This window comes from Pocillopora damicornis, chromosome 10 (assembly GCF_964200805.1).
Source record: "Pocillopora damicornis chromosome 10, jaPocDami1.2, whole genome shotgun sequence".
NCBI lineage: Eukaryota > Metazoa > Cnidaria > Anthozoa > Scleractinia > Pocilloporidae > Pocillopora > Pocillopora damicornis.
The window spans coordinates 16,060,819-16,088,798 of record NC_142679.1 but is presented as its reverse complement, the minus strand read 5'-3'; the positions used below and the strand labels follow the sequence as shown (position 1 = coordinate 16,088,798).

Below are 27,980 nucleotides of genomic sequence, written 5' to 3'. Positions count from 1 at the left end.
ATTTCGAAAAATGTAGGCCTCAAATACAACCAACCGCCACTTACTCCTCCTAAAGACGCACTTTGTGAGCACAACAGTCGTTTGAGTGTAAAACCACCAATCCAGTAGTTCAACAAAATTTTTATTCTAATCACCATAAATTTGCAGCTTATAAAATAGAAATTATCGATAATTTTAGGATGTTTATCTCAGAGGCCTCACAAGAGTCCGTTTCAGCTTTCTCCGCCTTCACAGTACAACTTGGTTACCGAGAGTTGCGTGACAAGCCATGTAATTTGCTGCAAACACGGCAAACCCTCAACAGACTTGCACTTTTTATTCCAGTAACTAATCGACTAGTAAGTACATCACAAATATAAATGTTTACATTTAAAAGTTAGCTCTTCTTAGTAAACAGTCTCCTTTGCAGCATCGATAAGCTTGGTCACGCAACACTACTGCAGCGTAACACTCGCTGCAAACGAGACTAACCGTCATAAGGATTGTAAATATCAAAACTCCATGCACAATAATCTCATGAAAAACTACTATACTATAACACAAATCCTTGAATTTTACGTTAATAAAGATCAATAACGGCACACTGAAATCCGTGCCAACTATGTCAGATCGTCCCGGACACTTTGAAGTACCACTACCCCGGTCTCATATCCTTCCCGCGATCACTAAGATAAGGCTCTATTTTAAATTTCATTGAAAATAGTTCTCAGTTCTTTTATTTTAATTTGTCTAAAAACTTTACATGTTGATCTTTCTATCATGGCAATTTCCTCAAGTCAGAGGTAGAGAGCTGAACAGAAATCACAACTAAGAAAGACTTTGACAAAAGACACAAAGTATTCCAAAAATTTCAACTACGGAGATTTTGTGCTACGACCGAAAACACAAAGTTTCGTTCGCTTGATTAGCGTATTTTATTATGAGGCGATTTAGATACTCCAAAGCCACGGCAATGTGTAATACAGTTATTGTACTATGAAAGCTGATGGTGAACTATCTCACAAACAGAATATTTTCCTTACAAAAACTACCCAATTGAAACCAAATTTTAAATTAAAAAGAACTAGTCACGACTTTTGGAGATAAATTTAAGAATGAAAGAGACAATTGAAGCTGGATGAGGTAGTGGCTGAGGGGAGGGAGGGAGGGAGAGGGGGTGGATTCTATGATTCTGCGTCTGGTTCAGGTGCCATATCATTGTCCCCTACGTCGGCGGACCTATCTGCCCTGGTAGACTTTCTTCTTGGTTCTGGGGGAGTGGTGAATCCACTGCGAGTTGTTGCACCACCGCGGCCCCTGAGAAAAAGAGAGAGAGAGAGAGAAGCTCAGAATTGCATGCAACGGTCTTCGCGATGCGCAAACGTTGTTCAAGTCTAAAATCTTGCAAGAGTCCCATCCTTTCGTATCGGAGTTCAGGAAGTAGCGATTACAGGATAGGCCAATAGTCAAATTGCGCAACTAAATTTGAAACTTGTTGCATAATCGAGTCCTTTCCGGAGCGTTTAACCCTTTAACTCCAGTGAGTGACCAAAACATAACTTCTCCTTACTATATCTATACAATATCATGCAGACAAGTGATGACAGTAAAGAAAAATATCTATTATGGGGTTACTAATTGAGTCGATACCAATTTCTCCGAACTAACATAATGAGAATCATTGGACAGACAGTAAGGAGAATTACTAGTGAGATCGAATCACACGCTCAAGATGCGGTGAATCTTCGACTATTCACACCACATATCTGTCTTTGCTCAAGCGGCAACATCATGGGAATCCCAAGCACAATTAAGTGTTCCTGAAGAAAAAACAAAACTCGAAACACACGCTGAAATACTTTTGAACCTAAGGGTTCAAATTGTGGCAACAAAAAGGTCGGCACTCACCTGAGCCTATTCCGGAGACTTTGTACTTCGCGGGTCAATTCCTCGTTCGCTTCAATGTAGTCATCCAGTTCTCGTTGAATTTTGCGTTTGGCGGCATTGAGTCGAGTGTTCTCTTCCTCCGCCTCATCTACAGATCGCTTCAAGGTCTTCACACGAGTGTTTACCTTTTCCATCTGAAGGGACAAGGAGTCAAAAAAAAATGTTCAAGATGAGGCTTTTGTTTGTATTTTCCAATAGGATTCTTTTTAAAAAGAGCTTCTCAAAGAGGGAAAGATCGAGTGCGAGGTAGACCTCAAAGTAACCTTGGAAAAAAATGATTGATGTCACTATTCCTTTGAACGACCACAAAGATCTGTAAGCACTCTTGTCATTTTGCAATTGGGAAAACGACGAACTCAAAATAACTTTCCCAAAGAGTAAAAGTTATATTACATAATTAAAGCATGTTGCAAAAAAAGGTTTTAACTCTTAGGGCGCAGATCACACGTCTCCTTAAAAGACAGTACAATTGAAAAATATTCCACCAGAGTAACTTGCTTCTCAAGACTTCACAAAGTTCTCTACATGTCCAAAACAGAACTGATGATAAATCTTTGATTGAACGGTTTCTTAGCCGAATAAAAATTAAAAAAAATGTTACTATTACACAAACCTGTTCTTTATATTGGTCAGCATGTCGTCTTTCCTCCTCTGCTTGCAACACTGCCTCTTTGTACTTCTTATCGAGCTTGCGGTTGTTCTTGGCCATGGTTGAACGCTCCCTGAAGCAGGGAACACATTATGGTTAACCAAAATATGCCTCATACGTACATTGACATTTTCTATGCAATTTCCTCCCTACGTATGACCCAGTTTGGATCAAAGTCAGTATCTGAGCACCTACCCCTCCCCTAACCCAGCATTAACCCTAACTTGTTATCCGTTGACTGATGTTAGGAAGGGAAGGGGTAAGGATGCAATTGCTCAGATATTGACATCGATCCCCCTGTAACATCACACCAGTTTATGAAAACCGTTTCGACACGTAGGGAAAGCATTCACAGCCTTCTAGTTTAACGTAATTAACATAAATTGTTTAAAAATTTGTTGGAAAGAAACTAGGATCTAGTGAATGCGGAATAGCGAAGAGACAGAGCAAGACGCGGACACGTTTACCGTCCCTCCGCCTTAACCGTCCAGGCACCGTAATGGCAGCCTCAAAAGTGAGAAATAACTTTTGAAAAAATTAGAATAACTAAGCTGCCAAACAATTGCCGAAAATGATTCGTCTTTCCGAAACGTATTTCAGTATCCTCGTTTCCGTTCTTCCAACTCCACTTTTACATGCTAGAGGATCGCGGATCGAAGATTGAGTAACTTTTTTCGTTACTTACTTGGACTCAGCATCAAGTTGTTCTTGCAATGTTGCTAATTTGTTCTCCAGTGCTTGCACGGTCATCCGATTGCGGGCGCGCGTCTGGCTTTCAAGCTCCGCTAGTTTTACCTTCATGTCCTTGTTCTGAAAGAATAACATAACAGAAATTAACAAAATAAATAAGTAAGAAAGAAATTAATAGATAATGGAATTAATAAATAAATGAATCTGTCTTTTGGTCTCTTTTACCTGCTTCTCTAGCGTCAGCTTAGCGCTCTCCATTTTCTGTAATGCAGCTCGCTCTGAGTTCAAGTCTGTCTGGAATTGTTCCATCTGTTATTGTAATATAAAAATAATACACATTGAATTCAACTTGACTCAAGCAGCATTAATCAATTCCAGCTGGTCACAACTCTTCCCACCAACCTGCATGTTAGCCCGCTTGTATTTCTCCATCAGCAGTTCGTTCTGAGTTCTTTCCTCCTCGAGTTCCTCTTCCAGTTGAGCGATGCGTGCATCTTGTTTGCGCTTCTCGTCGGCAGCAGAGCCCCTGGAACGTAAGCAAAAAAAATTAAGCAACTGGAAGAGGAATCTTGAAGAAGTAAACAGTATGGTTTGGTCAAGTTTTTCATTTACAATCCGAGCCAATCTTCTTTATTTGTTCCTCCTCAGTAGCTCATAGTCACTTTAGTCTTTTGCCATCTTTCACAACAAGTTTTATTCCTTTCTAGTTGAAGAAAACGCTGTGCGATGCAAACATTTTCCCTCACATTTTGTGTCATGGACAAACCAGGTAAAATTCGGGACGTTTGAAGTGACCTTTATTCAATTGCCATTTGGTATTTCTCCTCTTCAGTTCTAACAAAAATTATTTAATTATTCACCTTCATTCTGTCCATGTGCGCTAAATTGAGGGCGCCATTTTAGCGAGTCGAAAAAAATAACACAATTATTCACCACGGTTACTCGAAATAAGTGTAAAGCCAGTAAGAACTCTAAGTACCGAAATCTAAGTAATCGGCCACGAGAGGAAAATTCGCAAGTAGCCTTAATCTTGCATCTGATGAGCTGATAGTGTCGCTACTTCTTCTGAGCAGTTTTAATGTTACCTGAGATGAGTTGAACTCGCTAGTTCTTCTGCTAACTCGTCTCTTTCCGATTCTAAACTCTTTCTGGCTCGTTCGGCAGCAGCAAGATCCTAGAAATCAGAAAGAACGATAACTCTTTTAACACTTGTTGCTATAATTGTTCCAACAAGAACACAAATTTTAATTTTGTATGGGAAGAATGAAACACTCGTCTAAATCTAGTAAAATTTTCCTACAGATACTCGCAGTTTTCTGAATCTTTTTGTCCAATCACCAGACACGATGGAAACTCGCAAGCACCGAGGTCAGTAAAAAAGGTTATCTGGGCGACTTCAGCGGCGATAAAAGTTGTCTCAGATTAACTTTAGAGGAGTTCAAATTGGTCATATTTCCTGGCACAACCCCGTACCTCTTGCATTTGTAAGTAGTCAGCCTCCAGCTGCTTGGCTTTCCTCTCGTTTTCTTTGGCTTGCTCAGATATCTCGTCTCTCGCTTGTCGGGCGTCGTCCAGATCTCGCTGAATATCCTTAACCTGCTGTTGGTATTTCTTCAGTTGACGGATGCCATCTTCCTTCACACGGTTGCTTGCGTCAAGTTGTTCTTCCAGATCAGCCATATCCATTTCGATCTTCTTCTTAGCGTTAGCAGCGCTAACTCTGCCCTTGCGCTCTTCATCCAGTTCGCTCTCAAGTTCACGGAGCTGGAAAAACCAAAGCACACGAATTATCATTGATATTTTCAACCCTTAAACTTGCAAGATCCGAGTAGTAAACCTTCCACTCTGGCTGTTGGAGCACCGAAACCAAAGTAACCAAAACGATCAATAAATAGCCCTTACCTAATGAGAAATCAAAGTGAAAACTGGCACTCCGTCAGAAGCGCGGGAAAACGCGAGCGATAAGGTCACGATAGACCTCTTAACTTGGATATTTTGATTACCCATTCCAGGTCGCAAGGGAATTCCCTGCTTTATCTTCTGTAAATTATGCGTACATATGCGCGTGAATAAGAGGGAATTTGAAGGAAACAGTTCTCTAGAGCATGATCACATTACCTGAAAAGGGTAAACAAAACAGACAAACTAAACAGGTCTATTGCTGTTAGTTTGTCATCCGATAGGTAAGAGGGAAGGAAATGTAAGTTTCTAGACCAATCACAGAGCAGAGTAAAGCAAAACCAAAGTAATTGAAAATTGCTTCATACTTTTCTTCGTTAACTGCGTGAGGTAGTCTAGTGTTTTATCACGTTAAACCACCCCACCCACCCCTCCCATTTTAGGTCACAATGATCGTCATCGTTTTGTCTATTCTAGACATGTGAAGGAGTTACTTGTAATCACCTCTGGGAATGAAATGGTGAAAACATGGAACGGAGAACTAAGACAGTCAAAGGTTCTATCCGCAATTGAATTGATTACTGAAATAAATAAACCTTTTCAGGTCTTAAGATTTCAAAATGCAAGGCTAACCCGAAAGAATTTTAGTCATAATTGTGATTTTCGGTCATGAGTTATTATGATAGCAATGCCCACCTGTTTGAGTAACGCTTTCCTCTTCTCTTCGTTCTGCTCGTCCCTTGCAGCCAGTTCTCTATCAAACTGAGTCTTGGCGGCTTGCATGTTGACTTCCATCCTCAACTTGGCATCCTCGGTGATCTGCAGCTCGTCCTCAAGTTCTTCGATCTGTTGTTTCTTCTCTTCGAGTTGAGCTTCTAACAACCGTTTAGCCTTCTCCAACTCGTGCACGTTTTTGCCGAAGTCATCTTTGCTTTCCATCATGGCTTCGAGTTCATTCTGTGCAGCCTTGCGGACTCTTTCAGTTTCTCCAAGCTTCTCTTGAAGCTCCTCCAATTCGTGCGTGAGAGAGATAACCTGGACAAATAACAGCACACGAATGGTTTAAGAAGTAGTTCGTGAAACCGTGGCACACTTGTCAGACGTGATTGTGATACAATTCGTTGCAGCGATAGAGAAAGCAAAGTAAAGCTTTAGTGAGACATTAACTCCAAATCACACTGGTTTAGGGGACGTAAAAATGATACATTGGCAGAGGATTCCAGCTTGCTGATCAGTTCTATTGTTCTGCTCACCTGCCCACCCGAAAATTTTTTGGTATTGTACAAAGAAATGAAAGTTTGATCACTGAAAGGACAACTGGAGACACATACCTTTGTTTCATTCTGTCTGGCGTCTCGTTCAGCGTTATCCCTTTCCATAGCGTTCTTCTCAGAAACGGCTTTCTCTTCTGCGAGCAACTGCAATATAGAAGAAAAGACACAATAACAATCTCTCTCTCAGATCAAATGAAAAACAACTAAGGATTTCTGTCTTATTTCCAAGTCCGTGGTCGTAACCCTAAATGGCAATCCTGCTGAGCGGTACTCTGAAGTACTTTCACGAGCTCAAAGCTTTGTTCTTTGAAAAGAATCTCTGGTTGCTTCAGGGCTCTGTTCTAGCGAGTTTGGACCGCCCAGTTCCTAAAACGCTTTTATCAAGGCTATAAGAGTCATCTTATGACAAAACTTAGTCGCCTGTGGCATCCAGGCTCTGTATGCGCAAAGCAAACCTTGCACAATAAGACGTTGTTCATAAGTTTAAGCCTGTGGGCAAATCTTCGATACTTCACAGCTAGGATAAACGCTTCTTGGCACTTTTTTTTCCAATTTTGAATTTCTTCTTGTAGTTAACTCCATCATTAATCCTTTGTCTTCCACCCAAATCTGTATTCTTAGAGTTACCTGCCAGTGGCGGAAAACAAAAGGTGTCAAACACCTCGCGAGCAATTCCAAGCTAAACCAACCTGATCAAACTTTCTCTGTTTCTTCTCCAGGGCACTGACTTGAGCCTTCTCCTTCTCCAAGTTGAGTTGCACATCGTCGACCTGTTTGAGAAATGGTAAATGTTGTAATAAGCAATTCAATGTGTATTGGATGAAGTTGAGTCGATATCATGAACTGTCGAAACTGAGATATGAGTTATCAGCCGAAGCCGAAGGCTGGGGCAGGTAACCCAGACACGAGGTTTGAAAATGCATGATATCATGCGAAAGCCGAACTTAATAATTGTATTAGTATACATTTTTTAAACAATCTGCAAAAGAAGATATTTTCTGATTTTGCAAAAGTTCGAGAACAGTACAAGGACGAAGGGCTCGGAAACTAGAGAGACTTTGAACACGACAAGATAACTGCAATATCTTCGGCAGCTATTACATTATCATGTCAACTTCACACGCTATTGAATATTGATTGAATGCTCTCGACCAATCAGATTTTTCACAGCAAGTCTAATGTATAATAATCTTTATCGACTGTCGTTCATAGCCCCTCTACGAACCGATTTGTTGATCCAAGCCTACACTAATAACGCTGTTATAAAGCTAATTACTACGTCAGCTTGCCATCTATTCCAAGTAACCCTTCTAAGACCAGATTTTTAAATTCAAATCAACAGTAAAATCAATATTGCTAAGCCTATCGCTGACCTCATCTTGCAATCTTTTCCTAGTTTTCTCCAGTTTGCTGTTATTGGCGCTTAGTTCATCTACACGTGCTTGTAGGGTTTCAACCTCTCGCGCCATTTTTTTCTTGGCCTGCTCGGCCTCTTCAAGAAGTGCGGAGCGATCATCCGCAAGTTTCTTTTGTTCTCCGACCTGAGAAGTGAAATTAAAATAAATAAATAAATAAATAGATAGGTTCTTCAGCAATCCAAATTGCAACGGACGAAATTGAAACGGCAATTGAGCCACACATACATCCAATAATAAATCTTTAAACTTTTCCAAGAAATAATTCAGTAAAAGAAGATTCTTCATTCACTCACTTGCGCTTGAACTTGGGAGAGGCTCTTCTGAAGCGCGACCTTGGCGTCTTCTTCGTCGTCGAGTTGATCTTGCAGGCGATTTAATTCTGCATCAGAATCTTTGAGTTTATTGCTAAGTGCAAGTTTTTGGCGGGTTTCATCTGATAAAGATTCCTGAGAAAGAAAATATTTTCTTAGCATTACCACAAAAGTCAAGAAGTTTTTAGACAACTTGATATATATTTGATAAGTATACATGAAAGTCATATAATTTCATAATAATGGCGTCATAATAATGGCGTCATAATAATGGCGAAAGTCATAATAATATAACCTTCTCCATCTACGGGTATATAACGAACTCACAATTGACCAGCTCCCAGTTGGCTCGATAGCTCAGTTGGTTAGAGCGCTGCACCGGTATCGCAGAGGTCATGGGTTCGATTCCCGTTCAGGCCTGAATTTTTTTCAGGCCTTATTTCTCAACTGCTTAAGTTGAGTATATACTGCGATGATCTTCATTTGCTTAAAATTGATATATATTTCTTGTCACCTTCCAAGTTGTTATAACTGACCAGTCACGATCACACCTAAGGAATAAACCAATCAAGCCACGTAACAAATCGGAGCCGAGCGCAGGAAACTTGCAACCGGTGACAACGCGGAGAAATTTGATGCCAGTGACGTGCGCAATAGACTTACCACTGAGCCAACGCAATATCACGAACAATATTCATGTTGCCCCTAATTTACTACCTTTTTTACTGTTTTATTTTTCATTTTCAGTACCAACTAGCAAGCTGAGAAAAACCACTTCGGAAACTCGTTCGGCACAAAGAAACGACATTTAATTGAATATGGTAAACACGTTTTAGGGTTAAATTATAAAACGTGTTTACACAAAATGTAAATTTGCTTCTCTTGGACAACCAGAAGTCGCGACAATAATCCCGGTTTTTACCTGTGTTTCTACAAGTTGCGATTCAAGCATGGCCTTCGCTCTCTCTGCATTCGAACACCTGGATTCAAGTTCCTCCACTTGAGCGTTTGCCGTTTCCATCTCTTTCTGTAATTTAACTTTGGCACTTTGTAGCTCACTGACGTGATGTTCATCATCGGTGAGCCGGGCGTTCGCCTCAGCGACTTGGTTTTCCAACACTTTCACTTTGCGTTCAGCCTCGGTCTTTCGACTGCTTAATTCCTCGACTTCGGATTTCAGTTGCGCGTTGCCTTCCTCTAAATGTGCCTTGGCTCTTTCAAGTTGAGCTTTGCCCTGAGAATATAACGGACGGAGAGAACCTTTAGCGAGTAAACCCTTTCACTCCCAAGATTTCACTATTAATTCTCTTTTCTGTCTTCCATTCATTTATTATTACGTGAGTTTGGAGAATTTGGTATTGGATCAACTGTCGCTCCTTCAATTGACTATTTTCTTTAATCTCATCACTTGTCTGCTTGATATTGTATTGATATTGTTGGGAGAAATTCTGCCTCGGTCACGCATGGGAGTTAAAAGGTTAAAGGAAAAGAGGGGTAAGGAAGCATGGTAGAGAAATTACGAAAGGAAATAAAACAGCGAGAGTACCTAAGACAACCACTGAGCTAGCATTTCGAGATTAATTATTTATGGGAATAAAGTCGTTGAGCGTTGATAATATTAGGTGGTTCCCAAACATTTCTGCGTATAAAAATTTAAGAGTTTTGCGAGAGAAGAAGAGAAGTTGTCCAGGGTTTGCACCAAAACTTCTTCTTCCTTATGTTATGCTTAACCCCTTAACTCCCAGAAGTGATTAACATAAAACTTCTCCCTACAATATCCATACATTCTTCAGCAAACAGGTAATGAGAATATTCAAACTTATCAGGTAGAAGCTGCTATCTTGGTCTAACACCAAGTTCTCATAACTAATTTACAAGGAAATGTGTAGCAGCTACAGTGGAGAATTAACAATCAGATCTTGGGAGTTTAAGGGTTAAGCTTAGGAAAAAAACTTCTTGGTTCGTCCTTTGCTCTCAAACCTTGACCTCCTTTACGCCCAATGGTTCAAGAATTCAAGACTCTCTACGAAACGTGTACCTCTAACTAGAATTTGTTTTAACCTCTTGGACCTGTTAGAAAGACTTCACCGTCTTCCGGCTCTGCTATGGCGATTATAAACAAAGAATGGAAATTCTTTGAAGAACACTACAAAATGTTACCTTTTTGGTTGTTTCCAGTTCTACGTTCAGTTCCTCCGCTGCTTGAGTGTGTTTCTGCCGAAGTTGTGCCATGGCAGCCTCGTGTGCTACAGTTTCTTCCTCCACGCTCCTCTTAAGTTTCATCAGCTCATCTTCTCGTTTGTTCCTCATGTCCTGAGCAGCAGCAGTGGTGTCAATCGATTCTTCGAGTTCCGACTTGAGGGACTCCAATTCCTTAAAACAAATAATTTGAAACTGAACCTCTGTGTTGCACAAAATACAGCAGAATCTGCAGTAGGAGATGCTGAAATACCGTATTCAATGAAACCTTGAACATCTAGATCTGGCACTGCACAGTCATAACTTTTTTAACCTCGAATAATAATACCCTGACTAGCTACGTTATTAGCTCAGTAGTAGAGCATTCAGGCAGCGATCGGAAGATCATCAGTTCGAATTCTGTAAGGAGCAATCGGAATTTCCTTTTCCCGAGTACTCTTATGTTACCGACTGAAACCCGAAAAGTTTATTGCAGAGTGCAGCATAAGGATCTGTTTTCTTCACCTCCCCGAGTTCCCGCCGTTGTTTCTCAGCCTTTGTCCTCGCACTTTTCTCAGCCTCTAAATCCTCCTTCAGTTCTTCCAACTGATTGTCCAGTTCTCGCTTGGTTTTCTCGAGCTCACTTCTCCTGGCAGATTCTTCATCAGCCCTGAAAGAAACACCAACCAAACGTTCAATCTACATCATTAAAACGAGCTCCAAATCCCAATGTGCTTATTTACAAAAAAGCATCACTATGATAATATTCGTACCTGGCATTCAAGTCATTCAATTCCATGTCTTTTTTGTGAATGGTCGCCTCCAGATCTTGGATCTTTAACACAAAATAAATATTATTATATCAGTAAAATAGTGCAGAACCAAAATGAACTCAGAATCTACAAATGTGTACCGATTTCCTCCTCCGTTTTCCATTGATTTATCATGTCATTGAGCATATACCACAATCAATGACGTCAGTTTCTTACCGTTTGTTTGGCTTCTTCCAGTTGGTGATGTACATCAGCGAGTTCAGCCTCTAACTTTCGGCGGATTTTTTCCAAGTCTTGGCAAGCCTGTCATGACATAAATATAAGCAATCAAATTCTGGAAAACAGACATTTCCAATTGAGTGTCGAAAGTAATCCAAGATTGTACTGGTTTTGCCAATCGATATACAGTGCGTACGCACTACGGACCTGTTTCTACAGTGTCAACCTAGAGTGACACCGTACCGTTACGTCATCGTTATTATCCCTTCAATAGGACAGACTCCGAGAGAGATGAAATTTCTTGACGGTATCTCCATCACAGAGAGTTTTACGTTGACAAAAAAAAAATCAATATCACCTTTGGACCAACTAATTACCTACCTTTTCTGAATTTCGCAATCGTTCTTCGAGATCTGCAATGAGAGCATCCTGTTTAGCTTTCTGTTTGGCCAAGCCTTTAGCTTTCTCCTCTTCGTCGGCGAGAGCTTGGTTTGTCTCCTGTAGCTTGTCTTCTAAGGATTTCTTATCCTTCGTCAACTGTTGAAATAAAAGCATACCGTGTCAGTACAGACTCAACACAAGGGTTTCTCCCGGGAGAGATAAGGTGTGACGTTAACCCTTTAACTCAAAAATCAAATTTATCATTCTCCTTACTGTCAACCATACAATCCTTGTAATATTAGTTCAGAGAATTTAGTATTGGATAAACTAATTATCCCCAGATTGATATTTTTCTTTATTCTCATCACTTATCTGGTTGATATTGCATTGATATTGTAAGGAGAAATTCTGGCTTGGTCACTTATGTGAGTTAAAGGGTTAAGATTCAGACGGAAACAATACTTGATCAAAGAAAGAGTGCCGAGGAGAGATCATAGCACAATCTGAAAAAAATGATTTTCCTTCTGCAAATTACTGTCTCGTGACTCTCAATAAAGTTGTCAGAAACATACTTTAGAATTGGAGTCTTCCATTAAAGTCAGGTCCTCCTCCTGCTTCTTCAATTTGGCCTCAACAGAGACCTTCTCAAGCTGAAGCTTTTGTCTGGCAGCTTCTTCCTCTTCCAAGCTGCACAAGAGGCAAAACAGGAAAACAGATTACACACAAACATGCAACACCGTAGGGAGCACCCACTATTGTGGTCGGGCCTTGTGTTGGTGCTTTAAATAGGGTTGACCTAATCGTTTCTTTTCCCCCTTGAAAATTTCCCATTTTCCTTTAAACAATACGGAATCTTGTCTTGATACATATGCCTCGCTCACCTACGAGTTCTCTGTGGTTCAAGGGCAAAGATAATTTCAGCAGGGCCTGGGTTCAACACCAGGGAGTATTCAATTTTCGTCATCATCACACAATCGCAGTTACTATGGTTATGCTTCTTGAACCAAAAGATTACGGGCACATTTTGAAAAGCCGAGAGTTCATTTAACTGCATAACGCGAGACAATTCCTGGCAAAAAGGACTCCAACTGCCTGTCAAACCTTACTATATAACTTTTCTCTCAAACTGGACAGTTTAAAACAGACATACCTATCCTCCAAGTCTTGAATATCCTTCATCAGTTTCTTCTTCTCTTCGGTAAGACTAAGAACCTTCTCTTCCTCTTCGTCAAATCGCTCCATCTGATCGTTCAACAATTCTTCTAGCTCCTGCTTTCGGGTCTGCAGCCTTTGACGCATGTCATCAGCCTCTTGGAAGGCGTCGCGTTCTCTTTCAAGCTGCTCTTGCATGATGTTCTTTTCCTCAGATACCTGACTGAATTTCCTGTTCAGCTCGGTGACCTCTGCTTCAGACTTTTCCAACTTCTCTTCGTTCGCTTTCTTCAGGTCGAGAGCTTCGCGAAGCGCTTCGTCTGTCCTGGTCACGTTGAGCAACGGCTTCACCTTCGTGAATAGGCGCCACCACTGCCAGTTGCGCAGTTTAAGGTAACTGAGGCAGTTTCGTTGAATAACGCGAATAGCGCTTAGTTGTTGAACCCGCTTGTTGTAGTGCCTTCTTGCGATGTTCCCACGGCAGAAGGCTTGGAAAACAGTGATGATCTCTGTCAGTTTCAGATCACGTTCCTCCTCCAAATGAGCCAACACACCTGCCCTGAAGAAGATCTTGGACTGGCCGATACGATAAGAATTCGTGTCCAGCTCGAGAACCTCCAGCTGAAAAAAAAAAATGAATAAGAATTGTTAGAACTCTTGGGAAACATTTCTTAAATTCATAACAATATTACGGGTGCCCTATTCATAATTCAAAATGTTATCGTACGCAATTTTAAAATAATACAAGCGTTTTAAAATCTTTAACTTGTAAAGTATGATGAAAAATACAACACCTCATTGAGCTCCAAACAAAGCGAACCTTGGGGTGTCGTTTCAATAAAAATCATTTTAGACAAATATAGTGCAGTTGAACTTAGAAATTGAGAGCTTTTTCTCATTTCTTTTCCTCCTAAAGGATGCTGGAAGTTCCTTTTTTTTTCAGTACAAAAAAAAAAAAATGGTGGGCGGTTAATCACTGACCAGAACTCGCCTCCTGTAAATGCTGCACACTGCTTCTCGGACAAGAAAAACGAAACGCTTATCACTGGCTAGTTTTGTGTTAATTACATCCACTTTATTTCATCTTTTTTTTTTCACAGTCATCAAAAGGCACCAAGGTGAATATAACAGAGACCCATGAGGGTTTGAGGCAAAGAAAAAGCAAACTAACTCCCACGGGAAAAGTGGAGCGATAAGTCATCTGACTACGGGGAAATCGATTGGAAAGTCGCCTTAAGGGTAAGAAGAATGGAGTGACGCGGGAAAACCCGGGAAAAATGGACTGACAAGTTAACTTAATTGCAGGGAAAATTGATTAACAAGTCGCCTTAAGGGCGGGAAAAATGGAGCGACGAATTACTTTAAGCGCGGGAAAAATGGAGTGACAAGTCGCCTTAAGGGCGGGAAAAATGAAGTAACGCGCCGCCACAAGTGCAGGAAAAAAGGAAGTAACGATTCACTCAAGCGCAGGGGAAATGGCGTGACAAGTCGCGATTGGTTTTTAGTTTCGAAATTGATTGGCTGAATAGATGACGCGGATCTTCTCGACCAACGACAGCGAAAAGTTAGGCAGATAAATGCTGTACCAAAATCTTTTTAACTGTCAATTGAAAATTGCACTAAGAAGTAAGGTAACTTGATGAAAAGAGTGAAATCGGCAAATCGACATACCATTTTCTGACAGGCTTTTCTTCCATCCATAAAACCCTTAGGAATGACTCCTGGTGTCAGCAACTCATATCTGAGGAGTAATGAGAAGTATATGTAATGACTTTCCCAACTGAAGTAAGCCCAGTTCAAACACCGGACCTCTAATGTATCTACCCCACCCCATTGCGAGGCAACGGAAGGGAGTCTCAAAAAAGCAATTTGGTACAAAAGATGATAATTAGGTACGGCATTCGTAGGATTCTCAGTCATGTGCAGTACTCCTCGCCTATCATTGATAAAGATCAATGTCAGTATCTGTGTAACTGCACACCCACCCCTCCCCGAACCAAATAACAGTCAACTGATAAAGAAAAAAGGTATATGTTTGGTAAGGGGAGGGGTTGGAGCGCAGTCGCTAAAATACTGGCACTGATCCAATAATTTCGTTGTTTTCAATGGGAAGGGCATTATCAGTCAAGGCGTTATTTTCAGGGTGTCAAAGTATAATCTAACTGTTTTTGGTGCGGCAGATGAGGGACAAAGCTCCTCACACGAACAGGAAAAGATAAGAGAACAATATCATTAGTTCGGTTACAGTAATTGAGGACACAATTAGTGGCATCACGGCTACGCGTACCTATCAGTTTTCATGATGCAAAATTGAATAAAGGCCTTGCATACCTCTGTTTAAATTCCTGGAAAAGCATCCTGTTCGGGAAACCTTGTCGGCAGATCCTAATTCCTTCCAGGACACCATTACACCTTAGTTGGTCCAGTACAAGCTGCGCGTGAATCTTACCAGCCTAGGGGCAGAAAGAGCATTTTTCTTGTCCATTAACAATTTTAATCTTCATATGATAATTGCCTTCAGTATTTTAAAGGTTGCAACTTAAAGAGCAACGCCATTTAACGTTACTAGCCTAAACATTTAATGGGTACTCACTCTTTTCTCGTGATTTGGAATAATACACCTCACAAAGTTAGGATTGGTGTTGTGAAGAACCACCATCAGTTTGGCTAGTTGTTCCTGAAGATACAAACATCAGTTTTAAAATAAATGCAAAGAACATCTCGTCAGTACGAAAAAATGCAACTAGCGAATAAGCCATTTCGGAGGTCTAACAATCCTTCTTTTCAAAACGGGGAAAAGTGTAAAACTACAAAAGATTGGCTCTTTCACCGTGAAACAACCACTGATTAAAACGTTAAACGATATATATGAAAACCATCCACTAAAATGCAGAATAGAGATATTAACTAAAGACGAAAGATCATTAATCCTTTACACCATAACATCAGTATACATAGTCTCCATACTATCCTCTCTACATTTCCAAAGTGCTGGCAAGGAGCATTTGGTAAACAATCGATTGCTTCTACAGTTGCTGATCATTTCTTTTCTTCTGGTGACTACAATGTTTGATTCAGGGGTAATATTGTGAGGAGAAAATAGCCGGATTCTTTTCACGTTTAGGGTTCAAAGGGTTACAGATGATTCAAATTTAACTCAGAAAAAATAAACAAGGGAAAACCAATCACTGGTTAAACAGTGCGTTCTCATTTCATTTAGTTCCGGAGGTACAAGTATTCCCGACAAACCTTGTACAGCTGGCTGACAGTTCTGAACATTCCCTTACGCACTTTACTACCAAACGGAGTTTCGCTCTGAGTTGCATTCATACTGACAATGTTCTCTGTTAAAAAGCAAATCGCAAAGAGATTTTGTTCACTACAAAGAACTTGAAGAACAGAACAGACACACACTGGAGCAATCTTTTTCAGTCAAACTCCTTCGTCGCGAGTCGATTACTCGCTGAAGAACTATGTTGATAGCATGTAAAAATCATAACGTTATTAACAGAGAAATATATAGTTTATTCCTTTCCCAGAGCTCAGCTATAGAAGGTGCAGTCTCGAAGAGTGCAAATGAACCCCCCAACCTTCCCCAACTTTTGTTGAAAAACTAATAATTAATTTAGGTAAAACTACCCGATATGCCCCAAATGCCAGTGATATGCTTGTTAAAGGCTCCCTCCCCGCCCCTTCTATTGGAAGGAAAATTCTACCGCTCCCCTATCGCGAGGTGCCCGAATAAACCCGGGGTGAGCGAGTGATTTTCTGAGCCATTCAGACTCAGGGTCACCATACCTGAATCTTTCCAAAGAAGACTAACAAAATTGTCTGAGGAATTCTGCAGCAGAGAAATGATGTTGTCGTTGAGGGGGTCCATGTTTTTCATCAGCCACTGATTGCTGTTGTAGTCAACCTGTATAAGAAAATAGGCAAAATAATGACATTGGTAATCTATTGGATATTCTGACTTGCACAACTCTAGTTTACACACCCCGCGGTTACCTGACGCGTGGTCACGTGACGGTTACTCGTCTTGCGTCCCATCACTAACAAGAAAACATCAACCCTTGCAACCTCGTTCACAGGCTCCTCTCTTCCTCGATCGATTAAAACAAAACGGAGTTGTATTTGTGCGAGTTAAATAAAGATTTAATGTTATTTTGCTACAAAGGACCTTTCACCTATCAACAAACTAAAAAATTTGTCATTTTTTAGATTTAAACTAAGGACAGGAGAGTAGTGTTTAACTCTGCAGGACCATTCCTACTAAACTTCAACATCAAAGACACAACTTACCTTGCCAGCATAGTGGATGACCGTGAAATGAGCTTCAGAGCGGAACTCTGGGATCTTGAACTTCTGATGTTTACTGTGCTCCTTGATAACTTTTTCTACAAATGACTTGTCTGTGGCTTTTGGAAACCAGCATTCTTCATCTAACAGAGCCATCAATCCCATTGGCTGTAAATAAAACATCACAATTTAATGAGGTAAAAAACACGTAATTATGGATTTCTAAACACTAAAGGAGAAGCTCTTTAAAGAATCTTCTTTTTTTTCTTAACACATAATCTTCTTTTTTTTCTTAACACATACAGCTCATAGCACCGTATTGCTGTTTAAAATAAAGCCTGCCACCGAAAACAAGCAAAACGTTTTGACCCAACAGTAGGGTCAGTTTCAAAAAACAATTTTTAATATACATACATGTAACTTCTTCTTTAAATGAGGCGGGCGATTTGATAAAGTAAATCAGCCACCATAGAGTTTCTAAAGCTCTGACAAAAAGCTAACTTTTGAAATGTCAGCTTTAGAAACTCTTTGGGCAATTTACATTATCAACCCAGTTGATAAAACCAAATTTCTTCTTCTTTAGTTGCCACTGTTATACCATGTTCAATGTATTGTTTGACAGGCTTAAATTTGGGCCACACGTGATGTTTAAAGAACAACAACATCGGTTGCAGTGGAAACAAACAAAGCAGGTTATAAACTAAAGACACCACACAATACACATGCCAAACTTAAACAAATTAAGCTGGCTGTTTCCAAGTCACACTAACCTTCTCCAATAAATCAATGCAGGGTTGCAGATCCAGTCCAAAGTCAATGAATTTCCATTCAATTCCTTCCTTCCTGTACTCTTCCTGTCATTGAAAATTAAATCAAACCCAAAATCACATCAGAGTATAGAGGCACTGACTGTTAAGTATTGTAAGGTCCAGTTGTAGCAAATAATGGTGATTGAACTGAGTGGAGTGCAATTTGGGCTAAAATCATACGCGTGATTTCAAAATCAAATGAGCGTGCAGCGCGAGTTCGATTTGAAATCACAAGTATGATTTCAGACCAAAATTACACAACACGAGGTTCAATTACCACTTTATTAAATCCATTTTGAAATCGCCCAAATACAGGACTTGGTCAGTTCAAACATTTTATTGATGCAGTACTGAGCCGGTCTGAAAATTCATCCATCTCTTGGGGGGAAAAAGTAAGAGTTTTGGAAACAAAAGTTGCAAAATTTGCCACATGATACTCTTTGTCTTTCATTTTTCAGCAATTTGATCGGTTACTTTAAACAAGCCTTGAAATCTGATTGGTCGTTTCGTTTTTAGTGTAGCCTCCTCATTGCCTGGGAAAAAGATGTGATTTAAATAAAAAAAATAGTGCGATTCATGGATAAATCACATCAATTACAGCCAATCAGATTACAGGGACCACCATTGATTTCAAAATGGGTGTAATAATGACAAAAATCCCTTTCTGGTCATGAAACATCACACAAAAGAACTTTGTGGAAGACCTTTGCAAACAACACTTTGCCTACACATATCTGGTTCAAAATCAAGACTCTTGGATTCATTGTCGCTACCAAACCCACCACTTCAAAGCAAGTTAAATGCATAAAACTCATGTTTAAATCTTTTATCTAAAAGCTGAAGAAAGTCAAATACAGCAGAACTAGGAACATCTAAGGAAACTCACAGAAAATTAGAGACAGTACCTGCTCCAAAATGAACATTGTGTGATTGAAAAGCTGTTGCAGTTTTTCATTGGTATAGTTGATGCAGAGCTGTTCAAAAGAGTTCATCTAAAAGAAAAATACACATAAAACTGTTAGGAAATGAGTAAGAGAATACTGCACAAACATACTCTTGATTGATAGACAAATTCTCTTTGTAAGTACCATAAGAAATATATGAAGAATAATAAGGAGAACTTGCATACATGTACTGATGTTCAAATGTAAAGGGTTCACCCAATGAACTTAGTGTAAAATTCTGCAATTCTATCACCAGTTGATACTAACTCAATTCATGTTTCATTTCATTCTAATATTTGTTTGTCATTTCCTGATGCATAGCTTACTTGGAAGATTTCAAATCCTGCAATATCCAGGATGCCAATAAATGAAGCTCCTTCTCGCTTGGTTCTGTCCAGGGATTTGTTTATCCTGAGCACAATCCACTTGAACATTCTTTCATAGAGAGTCTTAGAAACAGCCTCAATGGCAAACTCTGCCTGTAAAGGAAAAAAACTCAGATTAAAAAAAAAAATGCTCAAAACTAATGTATAGCCTAAAATGTGATTAAAATATTACACGTTCATAACAATGCCTGTCAGTTTATACCTTATTAGAACAACAAAACAACAAAAAAGAGTTCAAGGGTACTTGACATTTAACTTTTATTCACCAAAGTGAAGGTGAATAATTTTTTACAGTATATACTAGAGAGAAACAAAAAAAATAGTTTTTTTGCCAAGAATATAACAAAAAATTGGTCAGAGATTTTACTCCTGGCATGCAATTTGTTGAATCCCACTGAATTAGTTGTCAATTAACATACTCTTGATGGAAATATGGTAAAACAGAGAAGTGTCAGCTCTCTTCCAGTTAATCAAAGTTTTCCAACAGAATTACTCACTTGGGCTTTCGTTTGAGCCTTCTGTACATAGTCACGGCCAACTTTTACTCTTGGTCTCAGTACAGCCTTGGAAAATTCCGTAACAGGAATACCAAGTAAATGGCAAACTTTTTGAGCAACTGCAAGCAAGAGGGAGTATACAAAAAATGTACATCAATCACTACCCGAGAAAGCTTAGACTTACATAAGCAACTTTAATGGTTGATTTTTAATGTAACTCTTTGCTCTGCTGGTTGAATGGATGACTAGGGAATTATGAATGGGCTTTGAGGTAGAAGGAAATAAAACATTTCTTTACTATAGACAGGAGGGAAATGCAGTGTAAGTGCTAACATTGCTAGGTTTTTGCAGTGAACTGAAACTACAGTATTGTGTGGAAAGATAAATTCCTCCTCTTAAATATCCTGAAAAAAAATCTAACCTTCATTGCTTGGCATTATGGCTTGTTCTGAACTTCTCTCTTCCTTGAAAGCCATGTTGCCAAACTGAAGAACGGCAGACACTACACGGAAAAGGGCTAAGGAGGACAGAACACAAATACCAAGATCTCAAATAGTGAACATAAAAAGATAATAGCACAAGGGAGGGAGTAATGTGAATGCGCAGGCATGTAGGAAGAGGAGGCATGTAACAAATCAGGGAAGGAGCATTGTTTTATAAGTTATGGTTCTGTTCTTTACTATGGTTGTATGTATATCAACAAATTCAAACATAAAAGTTTATACAAAACAAATGGTTCACCATTTATGTCATCCTCTGGAATTCCCATGTCCCTCATGCAAGCCTGAAAAAGAAGTAAAAAATAATTGATTCCAGCAGTATTAGCAAAAGGCATCCTTGCAAAAGTCAGTGCAAATAGCTTTGGCAAGTCATTGGGAGAAGCAACTAGTTCTAAAAGGCTACATTTGCAGTGCATCACTTACCAAAGAATCCTGGAGGTCTGCTGCATCATCCCAACCATTTACTGGTAAATTACCATTGCTCAAATAATTATATGAGCCTGCATCTTGAAACAGCATGTCCGCTGCAATAAAACAAGATGGATGTATCTAATACAAACTGCATACCCTCCTTAACATTTCTGTAAAATTAATGGTCCTATAGCAGTCTAGGTTGAACAAACCTTGTAAGTATCTAATTCCATTCTTACAGACCATCCATTTTGTCTTATTTCAATAAATTGCTGCAGTTTATCCAAATATGTATTTCTTTTTTTGGGTAAGCTCCTGGATATCTTTTTTTTTTTTTTTTTTTTTTTTTTTAAATATTTCACTTTGGTGAAAAGCTATGGAAGCAAAACTACTGTTTTGGGGTCTTTATAATGTCACTGAAAGGTGACATCAGAAAAGGAAGGAAACATGAAAAAAAAAAATTAATCGCATACCTGATTGCAGGTCACAAATCATGCCCTATTAGTTTGCTCTCAGTTCTATTATTTGTTAACCACAAGCTTATTACCTCTGGCCTTTTTGTCCAAACCATTGAGGACTTGGTAGAAAATGTGAAAACTTCTCTCGTTTGGCGTTTGTCGCACAGCACGTGATTTCTCAAGAAGGTCTTATCATGAGTGAAGGATAAATAACATGTGAACCTTGTAATAGCCTATTGCACCACAAAGATCTCTGCAGCTTAGTTATAGAGCATTAAAATCACTGCAAAACTAGAAGATTTGAGGTAACCATTATGCTTTCCCAGGAACTCATATTTTTCTTTGTGCCATGCTTGTGACAAATTCTCTGTTAAAGAAAGTTTTATCACATCTTTTGTTCATTTTAAACACCATTCACAGATACAGATGATTTTTCAAGGATACAAGATTCAATATTGGCACCAGCAATGAATCCTGATGCATCAAAGTTGATTCTAATGAACTTTCCCTGCAAGGACAAAGTCAAACAGCACAAAATTAAGCATTGCCCCCATCTAACAGGTTGCAAAAAATGTACTCAAGTAACAAATTAGCTGCCAAAACACTACAAACCCTGTACCTATAGTTAAACTAAAACAATTAACAGTTTAATATGACATAGTCATATTGAATGGTTCAAGTTCTCCCTTCAACTAGGCGCGCTCTGTAAGGAAGACTTACAAAACGTGATGAGTTGTCATTCTTCACTGTCTTAGCATTTCCAAAAGCTTCAAGGATGGGGTTAGCGGCAAGAAGTTGCCTCTCCAACTCCACCTGCAAGAATAAAAACAAATCTTCTTTATTCAACAAGCTCCATCAAAGTTGGACTAGTTTAAAAGCAAGTCCTTCTTGAGCCGATAAAATAAAAGATTCGATTCAGATTTTATAACATGGAATATAAAAATCTAATGCTCCGTTAAACTACAATCAATTCTGCTTAAAAATAGGCATGTAGTATAACCAGTATCTTCTCAACTTGGTAAGTTTACCAAATGCATTCCTTTCACCTTCCACAGTTTTTTTTCTTATTTCCCCTTGGAACAAAATTAGGTTTTACACAACATGTGCATTTAGAGGATAATTACCTGGCTTCCAGATAATCCAATCTTTGTGCTGACAGCTGAACTAGTTGAACCAGATTTCTTCGGAGTCTGTGCTGTTTTGCTGTGTGAGTGACCAGCCACTGTTGCCAAGTACTGAATTACTTTCTTGGTATTCTCTGTTTTCCCAGCACCTGACTCTCCCCTGAAGAAAAATTGGAAAAGGAATCAAAACATGAAATTAACTATTGAAATGTAATTACACAAGCAGCTACCTTGGTACCAATCACAGAGAGGAGTTTGGGCCGGGATTACATATGTATGAAAATCTATAAATACAATCCACAATACAGACAAGCTACATGTAGTTATAAAGTGCTTATTGATTAAATCAAATGGCCAATCTGTTTTTCAGGTGTTAATAACAACCTTCCTTCTTCTTGATTGACTAGATGAGGTCTCTTTAAAGAAATCACTTACAACATGCAAAAAGCAAAAAATAATGTTTTACTTACGTGCAGAGAATTGACTGGTTTTCACGGTCTGGAAAAAAGTGAAGAATATAGTGTTATGCCCAGCTATGATCATAAAATTAAGAAATAATGATTACCAATGGATGGAACAATGCTCAGTCATGAGAAAACACTTGATATTCAACAAATATTTTCATCAGACATGTTGTTGATTATCAATTTTCTAAATGGCCTACTATTTCATGTCTAGGTTACAAAACACTGTATCTATAAAAGGTTACTTTATTATTTAAAGTTAAGTACATTCCTATATTTTTATGTCAGTAAAGTGTCTCCTCAGAAAGGTGACCAACAAGCAGTTACTCTCAACAATATCAAAATAACATGAATGTGTCATGTACGTCTTTCATAAAAAAATTCACAGTTGTTGATACAAATTTGGCTTGTCAAGTTGACTATAAGAGGATGTGACAAAATAAAAATTTTTGTTTGCAGCAGACAAGTATAAAATTACACAAAAGTCACAATTGCCCTATGTTTTGCATGTGACATTGAACACATTTGTGAAATACTGTTTTGATAGTTCAATTTCACAACTGATTTTAAAAAATGGCATGTTCATATATTACATCAAGTGATATCTTCATTATTAACTTTAATCAAGTTTTCTTCTTGTGATTTAACAGAGGATATTTAACAGATGCCTTGAGCCAAATTGAGCTTATTTCACTTGTTTTGAATGTTTGAAACAACTGATTACATCAAGCATGAGCACTTTTTTACATGATTGTAAAGGAAATACCAGCCAATGTAAATAGGATTTCAAAATGTTTTGAAGGTGTCAGACTCTGCAAAGGTAGATAACTGTGAAGAGTTAATTTAGGGCCAAAAGGTAACTACTTTGACCAGAGCAACTGGCAACATGTTGTCAAGTAGCCAGCAGAACTCCAGCTATCACCGGCTTGTTTTGAAACCCCTGGACTGATATGAAAGATCATGAGGAATTGACATTAGAAATACAATAGACCTGAATTTATGAACATTTCAGTAAAAAACTTATTTTTTTTTGTAAGAGTTAAATTCAGATGCATTATAGCACAACGTTCAAAATATTTCATAGGGGTTCAATTTTTAACAACACAGAAACGGTCAACAACAACAAAAATGCCATTCTCCTTCTCCTGTTCCAGGACATACACACTTTAAAGGCATAATCTAACATTGACAAAAAAAATTCAGCTCTGCTTTGAAATTTTCTTGTCTAAGCTGATAAAAAATCTCCACAGTCTCACTAAATAACCAAAACATTCTACAAAAAAGCTGCAAAGGATTTCAGATGATGAAAATTGGACTTAATTAAAAACAGATTGGTATGTTTTTGTGATTAACAACACACATGTCTCTACTGGTATTCATCAGTCTGAATTAATGACATAAACGCTGTATTTCAATTTCATTTTGAACAAATAGCTGAGTAAATTGAAAGACCTAGAACATGTCCAAGCAGAGACCAGCTTAACAATTTTCATAGAACAAATAAGGAAAAGTTATGCAGTTTCCAAGAGTCAAAACAAGGTTGTCCAGCAGAAATAACAAAAGATACTTAAATTGTGTTTTCAATTAAAGCAAGGTTCAGAAAAGTTAACATTTTAGGAATTCAACTTTAAGTTCAAGAAACCAGATTGGCTTTCTTTCTACTGAATTCTATATTTGTAAGTTATAATTAAAAAAAAATTAATACATTTTTGATTACTCAAACTTGGAACTTTTCCCATAATAAATAGTTCCAACTGAGAAGTTATTTATAGCAGAACAATAACATATGGAAAGAATAAGGATAAAAGAAACTTGATGCTAAAAATACATGTAGGTTGAGATGTTCTTAAACTGATATTAAATTTGAAAAGTTTCCTTCAGTTCCTTTGAAGTATATTTAGTTCAGATAATTTAATTTGTTCATTTTGGACACATTGGCATATTATGTTTACAAAGAACCAGGAGAAAAATGAAATCTCCAGGAATGTTTATCTGTTAACAAAATTTCATAAAGGAGAAAAGTGTGGTACACCCATATAAATGATAACAGACAAGGCCAAACTTTCTGATTTAACTGTAATGACTCTCTGAAGAGAAAAAAATCGTTCTGCTTTCGCGAGGCTCAGTGTGATCATTTGTATGTCTGATTACAAAATTCTATGGATATCGTATGCTCATTTGACACCATTGGGAAAGTTCACCACATGTAATGCCATCAAACACATGATGTAGTGGTCACAGCACTTTGAATTCAAAGATTCTACAATCTTACAAGATAACTCTAAGCAAAAATAATACAATTTAGAAGAAGAATACCCCTTACAGGTCTATCTTAATTGCTAGCAATACCAATGTTTATCTAAACAAAAACTGTCTCTTTTAACCCAAGGGAAATTGTATGTCGTTTAATGAAAGTTCAAATTGTCTCATGCAAATATTAACTATGCTACATTTTCAATGATTGTGGTTCGAAATGTAACATTATAGGTAGAACTACACTTTTGGAATAAGGTTAGACATGGATTACAAAAGCACAGTGGCATTAGAAAGATGTGTCAAATGGAGACAAACACAGATTAGATGGTTTAAAATTTTGACTTGATTCATGAAAATGAACACACCACTTATCATAAATAAAATAACATTTATAAACGTCACAGTGGTACCATTTGTAAAGTAAACACACACAAAAATATAGCAATTCTTGAAACTGTCAAAACTTGTGTTAATAAATTTTACTGGATTACAATTACATCTCCTCACCAGGATTTTAAACTTCTGTCATTGTACTGAATAAAGAAACCAAATGCTGATAACATTCCTTAAAACTTGCAAACGTCATTCCAGTGCCATTGTTACATGGCAAATTGAATATATTAAGAATGGATGGCAAAAGTAGAGCTAAGATCATAAAAGTACCACACACGATAGAGAATGAAAAAGCTTTTCTTTCTTTAGGGCGTTACCTAGTTTATTATCTTAATCATGATCAGTTAGACTCAATTTGATAACCAGGGCAATAACCAGACCTTGTTCATCACAACAAATTTACATTGAATGTTTAAACTATGATGATGAACAACTTGGAACATGTACAGGAAAAAAAATTCAAAAGACAAGGCATTAACAAAAGCCCTGTGTGTTTGCAAATTGTATAACAGAATCAAACTTAAATTCCAGGTACCCCTACAAAGAATTTTCAACAGCATGATTTGAAAAGAAAACTTTGTTTAGGACAATATCCTTTATTAAGTGCTAATATCTGCGACTAGTACACAAGTTGCATAAAAACTTTAATATCAATCCTTAGTTTCCGACTTCTTGAATGCAAATTTAAGAACAAAAGTCATCCACGTTTGCAAGGGTTTTTATGTCCAAAGTAGCTTGGTCCCCAATAACAATGCTGACTTTCAGTAATGATTGGTGGGAATCAAAAGCCCATCCACTAGTGGGTTTATTTCCCCCCTCCCCCCTTAACAAAAACTATTTCATTTGGTCTGTAGTTCAAATAATTAACAGAAAGGGCAACTTCAGTGGAGATATTCATTCTTGAAGGCTGCTTAGGTAAACTCAAAACTCCCTCGAAAGCCGTGTTTTGCTTTCCATGAGGCGTGAGCTTTCGCGAACGAGAGGAAATCTACAAGCATCATGAAACGGGTCATGTGCATTACGAACGCCTACAAGGAAAACAAATTGAATCGAAAACCCCTTCACATGGTAAATAGAACAAGTAAACCCAGCACCTAACAGAGTAAACACATATTTATTAACAAGGGATGCAGAATAGACGTGCTCTGAGGTAAAGAAATGCCCACTGAGAATATCATCAAAAAAGGCAGAGAAATTAAGTCGATCGGTGAATAAAAGACCTTGAACGTCGACGTATAACCTTTCTATTAAGAATCAACACACATTGAACAAAGGGATGTTTTCAAAACGAATCATTAACATTTTCATTCCTGAATGACACTGTTTTGATAACTTCGGCGAGAGGCACGTAAATATACCTTGAATTTTGAGACAGACAGCAAGGTCTGAAACTTGACAGCAAATTAAGCTGATTTTTAAAACTTCAGCCAGAGGGAAAAGGAAAAATTTATTGTGCTGGGCAACGAATACGGAAAATAAATATAACAAACATCTCCCAGGCGGTGAGCGAAGAAAAATGATAATTGGTACACTGGGATGGTTGTCCAATATTTTAATCTCAAGGGCTGTTTGCGTTGAATAAATCATTGGGCATGCAAAAACGCTGCCTAGTAGCGTTTTCGCAGCAGTATTGATTGCATAAAATAGAAAGTTTGTTCAAAACCCTGATTTACTTTACCTTGAAGCATACTTCGATACGCGTTGTCTGTTATAGCGTAGATATGAGGAGGTACTTCGTGTCGCTTCCTTCCACGATACATGTCCACTACTTTGTCCGTGTAAATAGGTAAGCGTTTGTAAGGGTTCACAACGACACAGAAAAGACCTGAGTACGTCTGTGAAAAAGAATCAATCAATAGTTAGCGCTTACAACTGCAACGATTGAATGAAGTGGTCGTGTGAAGCAGATACTTGCACACTAAACTTCCGGTGAGACCAATGACTCAAATCGCCATGTTATAACAAAGTATTACTACTACAAAGCCAACCAATAGAGCCAAAAATAATAAATCACTTACATAGATAAGTCCAGAGAAGTATCTGTCTTTCAGATTGTGCAACACGCTAGCTTCGTTCAAACAGGTCAAGTCAGCCATGTCTTCCACCTTCTCAAATTTGGGTGGGTTCATTCTTTGAATGTCATCCTTGTTCACAGTCTTTCGTTTTCCTCCTTCTAATTCGACAACCACTGAGTCTTTCTTATCATCTTTCACGCTTGCAGCCACAAATCCATGTTCGTCGTCAAGAATCCACACCAGCTTCTTTGCTGACCATTTGGCTTGGGCCGCTGGATCAGCAATGGCTGCCCGATCGACGGCCAAATATTTCATTTCATTCTCCATGTTTTTGATGAGCGTTTAAATCCGAGCCGAGCTCAGCAAACAACACTTTAAACTTATTTTTCGATACCAAAGAAGCCGTGCTTTCCAAACTGGTCTCCAACAAAGGCAAAATAAAGAAAAACCCACCAATTGCGATAATTTCTGAACGAGTCCTTAAGGAACTTACTCCGATGAGATGTGTCGGCCTCACCCCCGTGACATGACGTCAACACTTTTCCCTGATTGGTCGA

At 38.5% G+C, this 27,980-nt stretch overlaps 1 protein-coding gene across 1 annotated transcript; it reads right to left on the bottom strand.

Annotated features, from left to right (window-relative positions):
* Positions 1 to 105: 105 nt before the first annotated feature.
* Positions 106 to 27,969, bottom strand: LOC113679331 (uncharacterized). The gene is made up of 41 exons (XM_027196286.2): positions 27,427 to 27,969; positions 27,087 to 27,243; positions 22,766 to 22,793; positions 22,296 to 22,455; positions 21,892 to 21,984; positions 21,616 to 21,679; positions 21,261 to 21,359; positions 20,726 to 20,826; positions 20,544 to 20,586; positions 20,224 to 20,319; positions 19,803 to 19,921; positions 19,246 to 19,398; positions 18,881 to 18,967; positions 17,937 to 18,020; positions 17,170 to 17,334; positions 16,669 to 16,786; positions 16,120 to 16,214; positions 15,464 to 15,547; positions 15,202 to 15,323; positions 14,542 to 14,611; positions 12,869 to 13,491; positions 12,291 to 12,405; positions 11,719 to 11,874; positions 11,335 to 11,421; positions 11,119 to 11,180; positions 10,871 to 11,015; positions 10,328 to 10,540; positions 9,090 to 9,401; positions 8,150 to 8,302; positions 7,812 to 7,979; positions 7,128 to 7,208; positions 6,496 to 6,582; positions 5,861 to 6,199; positions 4,739 to 5,029; positions 4,351 to 4,439; positions 3,668 to 3,791; positions 3,491 to 3,574; positions 3,261 to 3,385; positions 2,540 to 2,648; positions 1,888 to 2,060; positions 106 to 1,296 (listed from the first exon to the last, which is right to left on the bottom strand). The coding sequence occupies exons 1-41, from the start codon at positions 27,748 to 27,750 to the stop codon at positions 1,164 to 1,166; spliced, it is 5,931 nt and encodes a 1,976-aa protein (XP_027052087.2). The 5' UTR covers positions 27,751 to 27,969; the 3' UTR covers positions 106 to 1,163.
* Between the last annotated feature and the right edge of the window lie 11 nt (positions 27,970 to 27,980).

Bases quoted from the DNA above. Each gene is read 5' to 3' on its own strand.
- LOC113679331 (XM_027196286.2), bottom strand. From the start codon at position 27,750: ATGGAGAATGAAATGAAATATTTGGCCGTCGATCGGGCAGCCATTGCT. The intron at 19,399-19,802 runs GTGAGTAATTCT...TTTCCTTTACAG, and splicing joins AGGCTCAAACGAAAGCCCAA to GCAGAGTTTGCCATTGAGGC. The intron at 15,548-16,119 runs GTTTGTCGGGAA...TTGTATCTTCAG, and splicing joins CTGTCAGCCAGCTGTACAAG to GAACAACTAGCCAAACTGAT.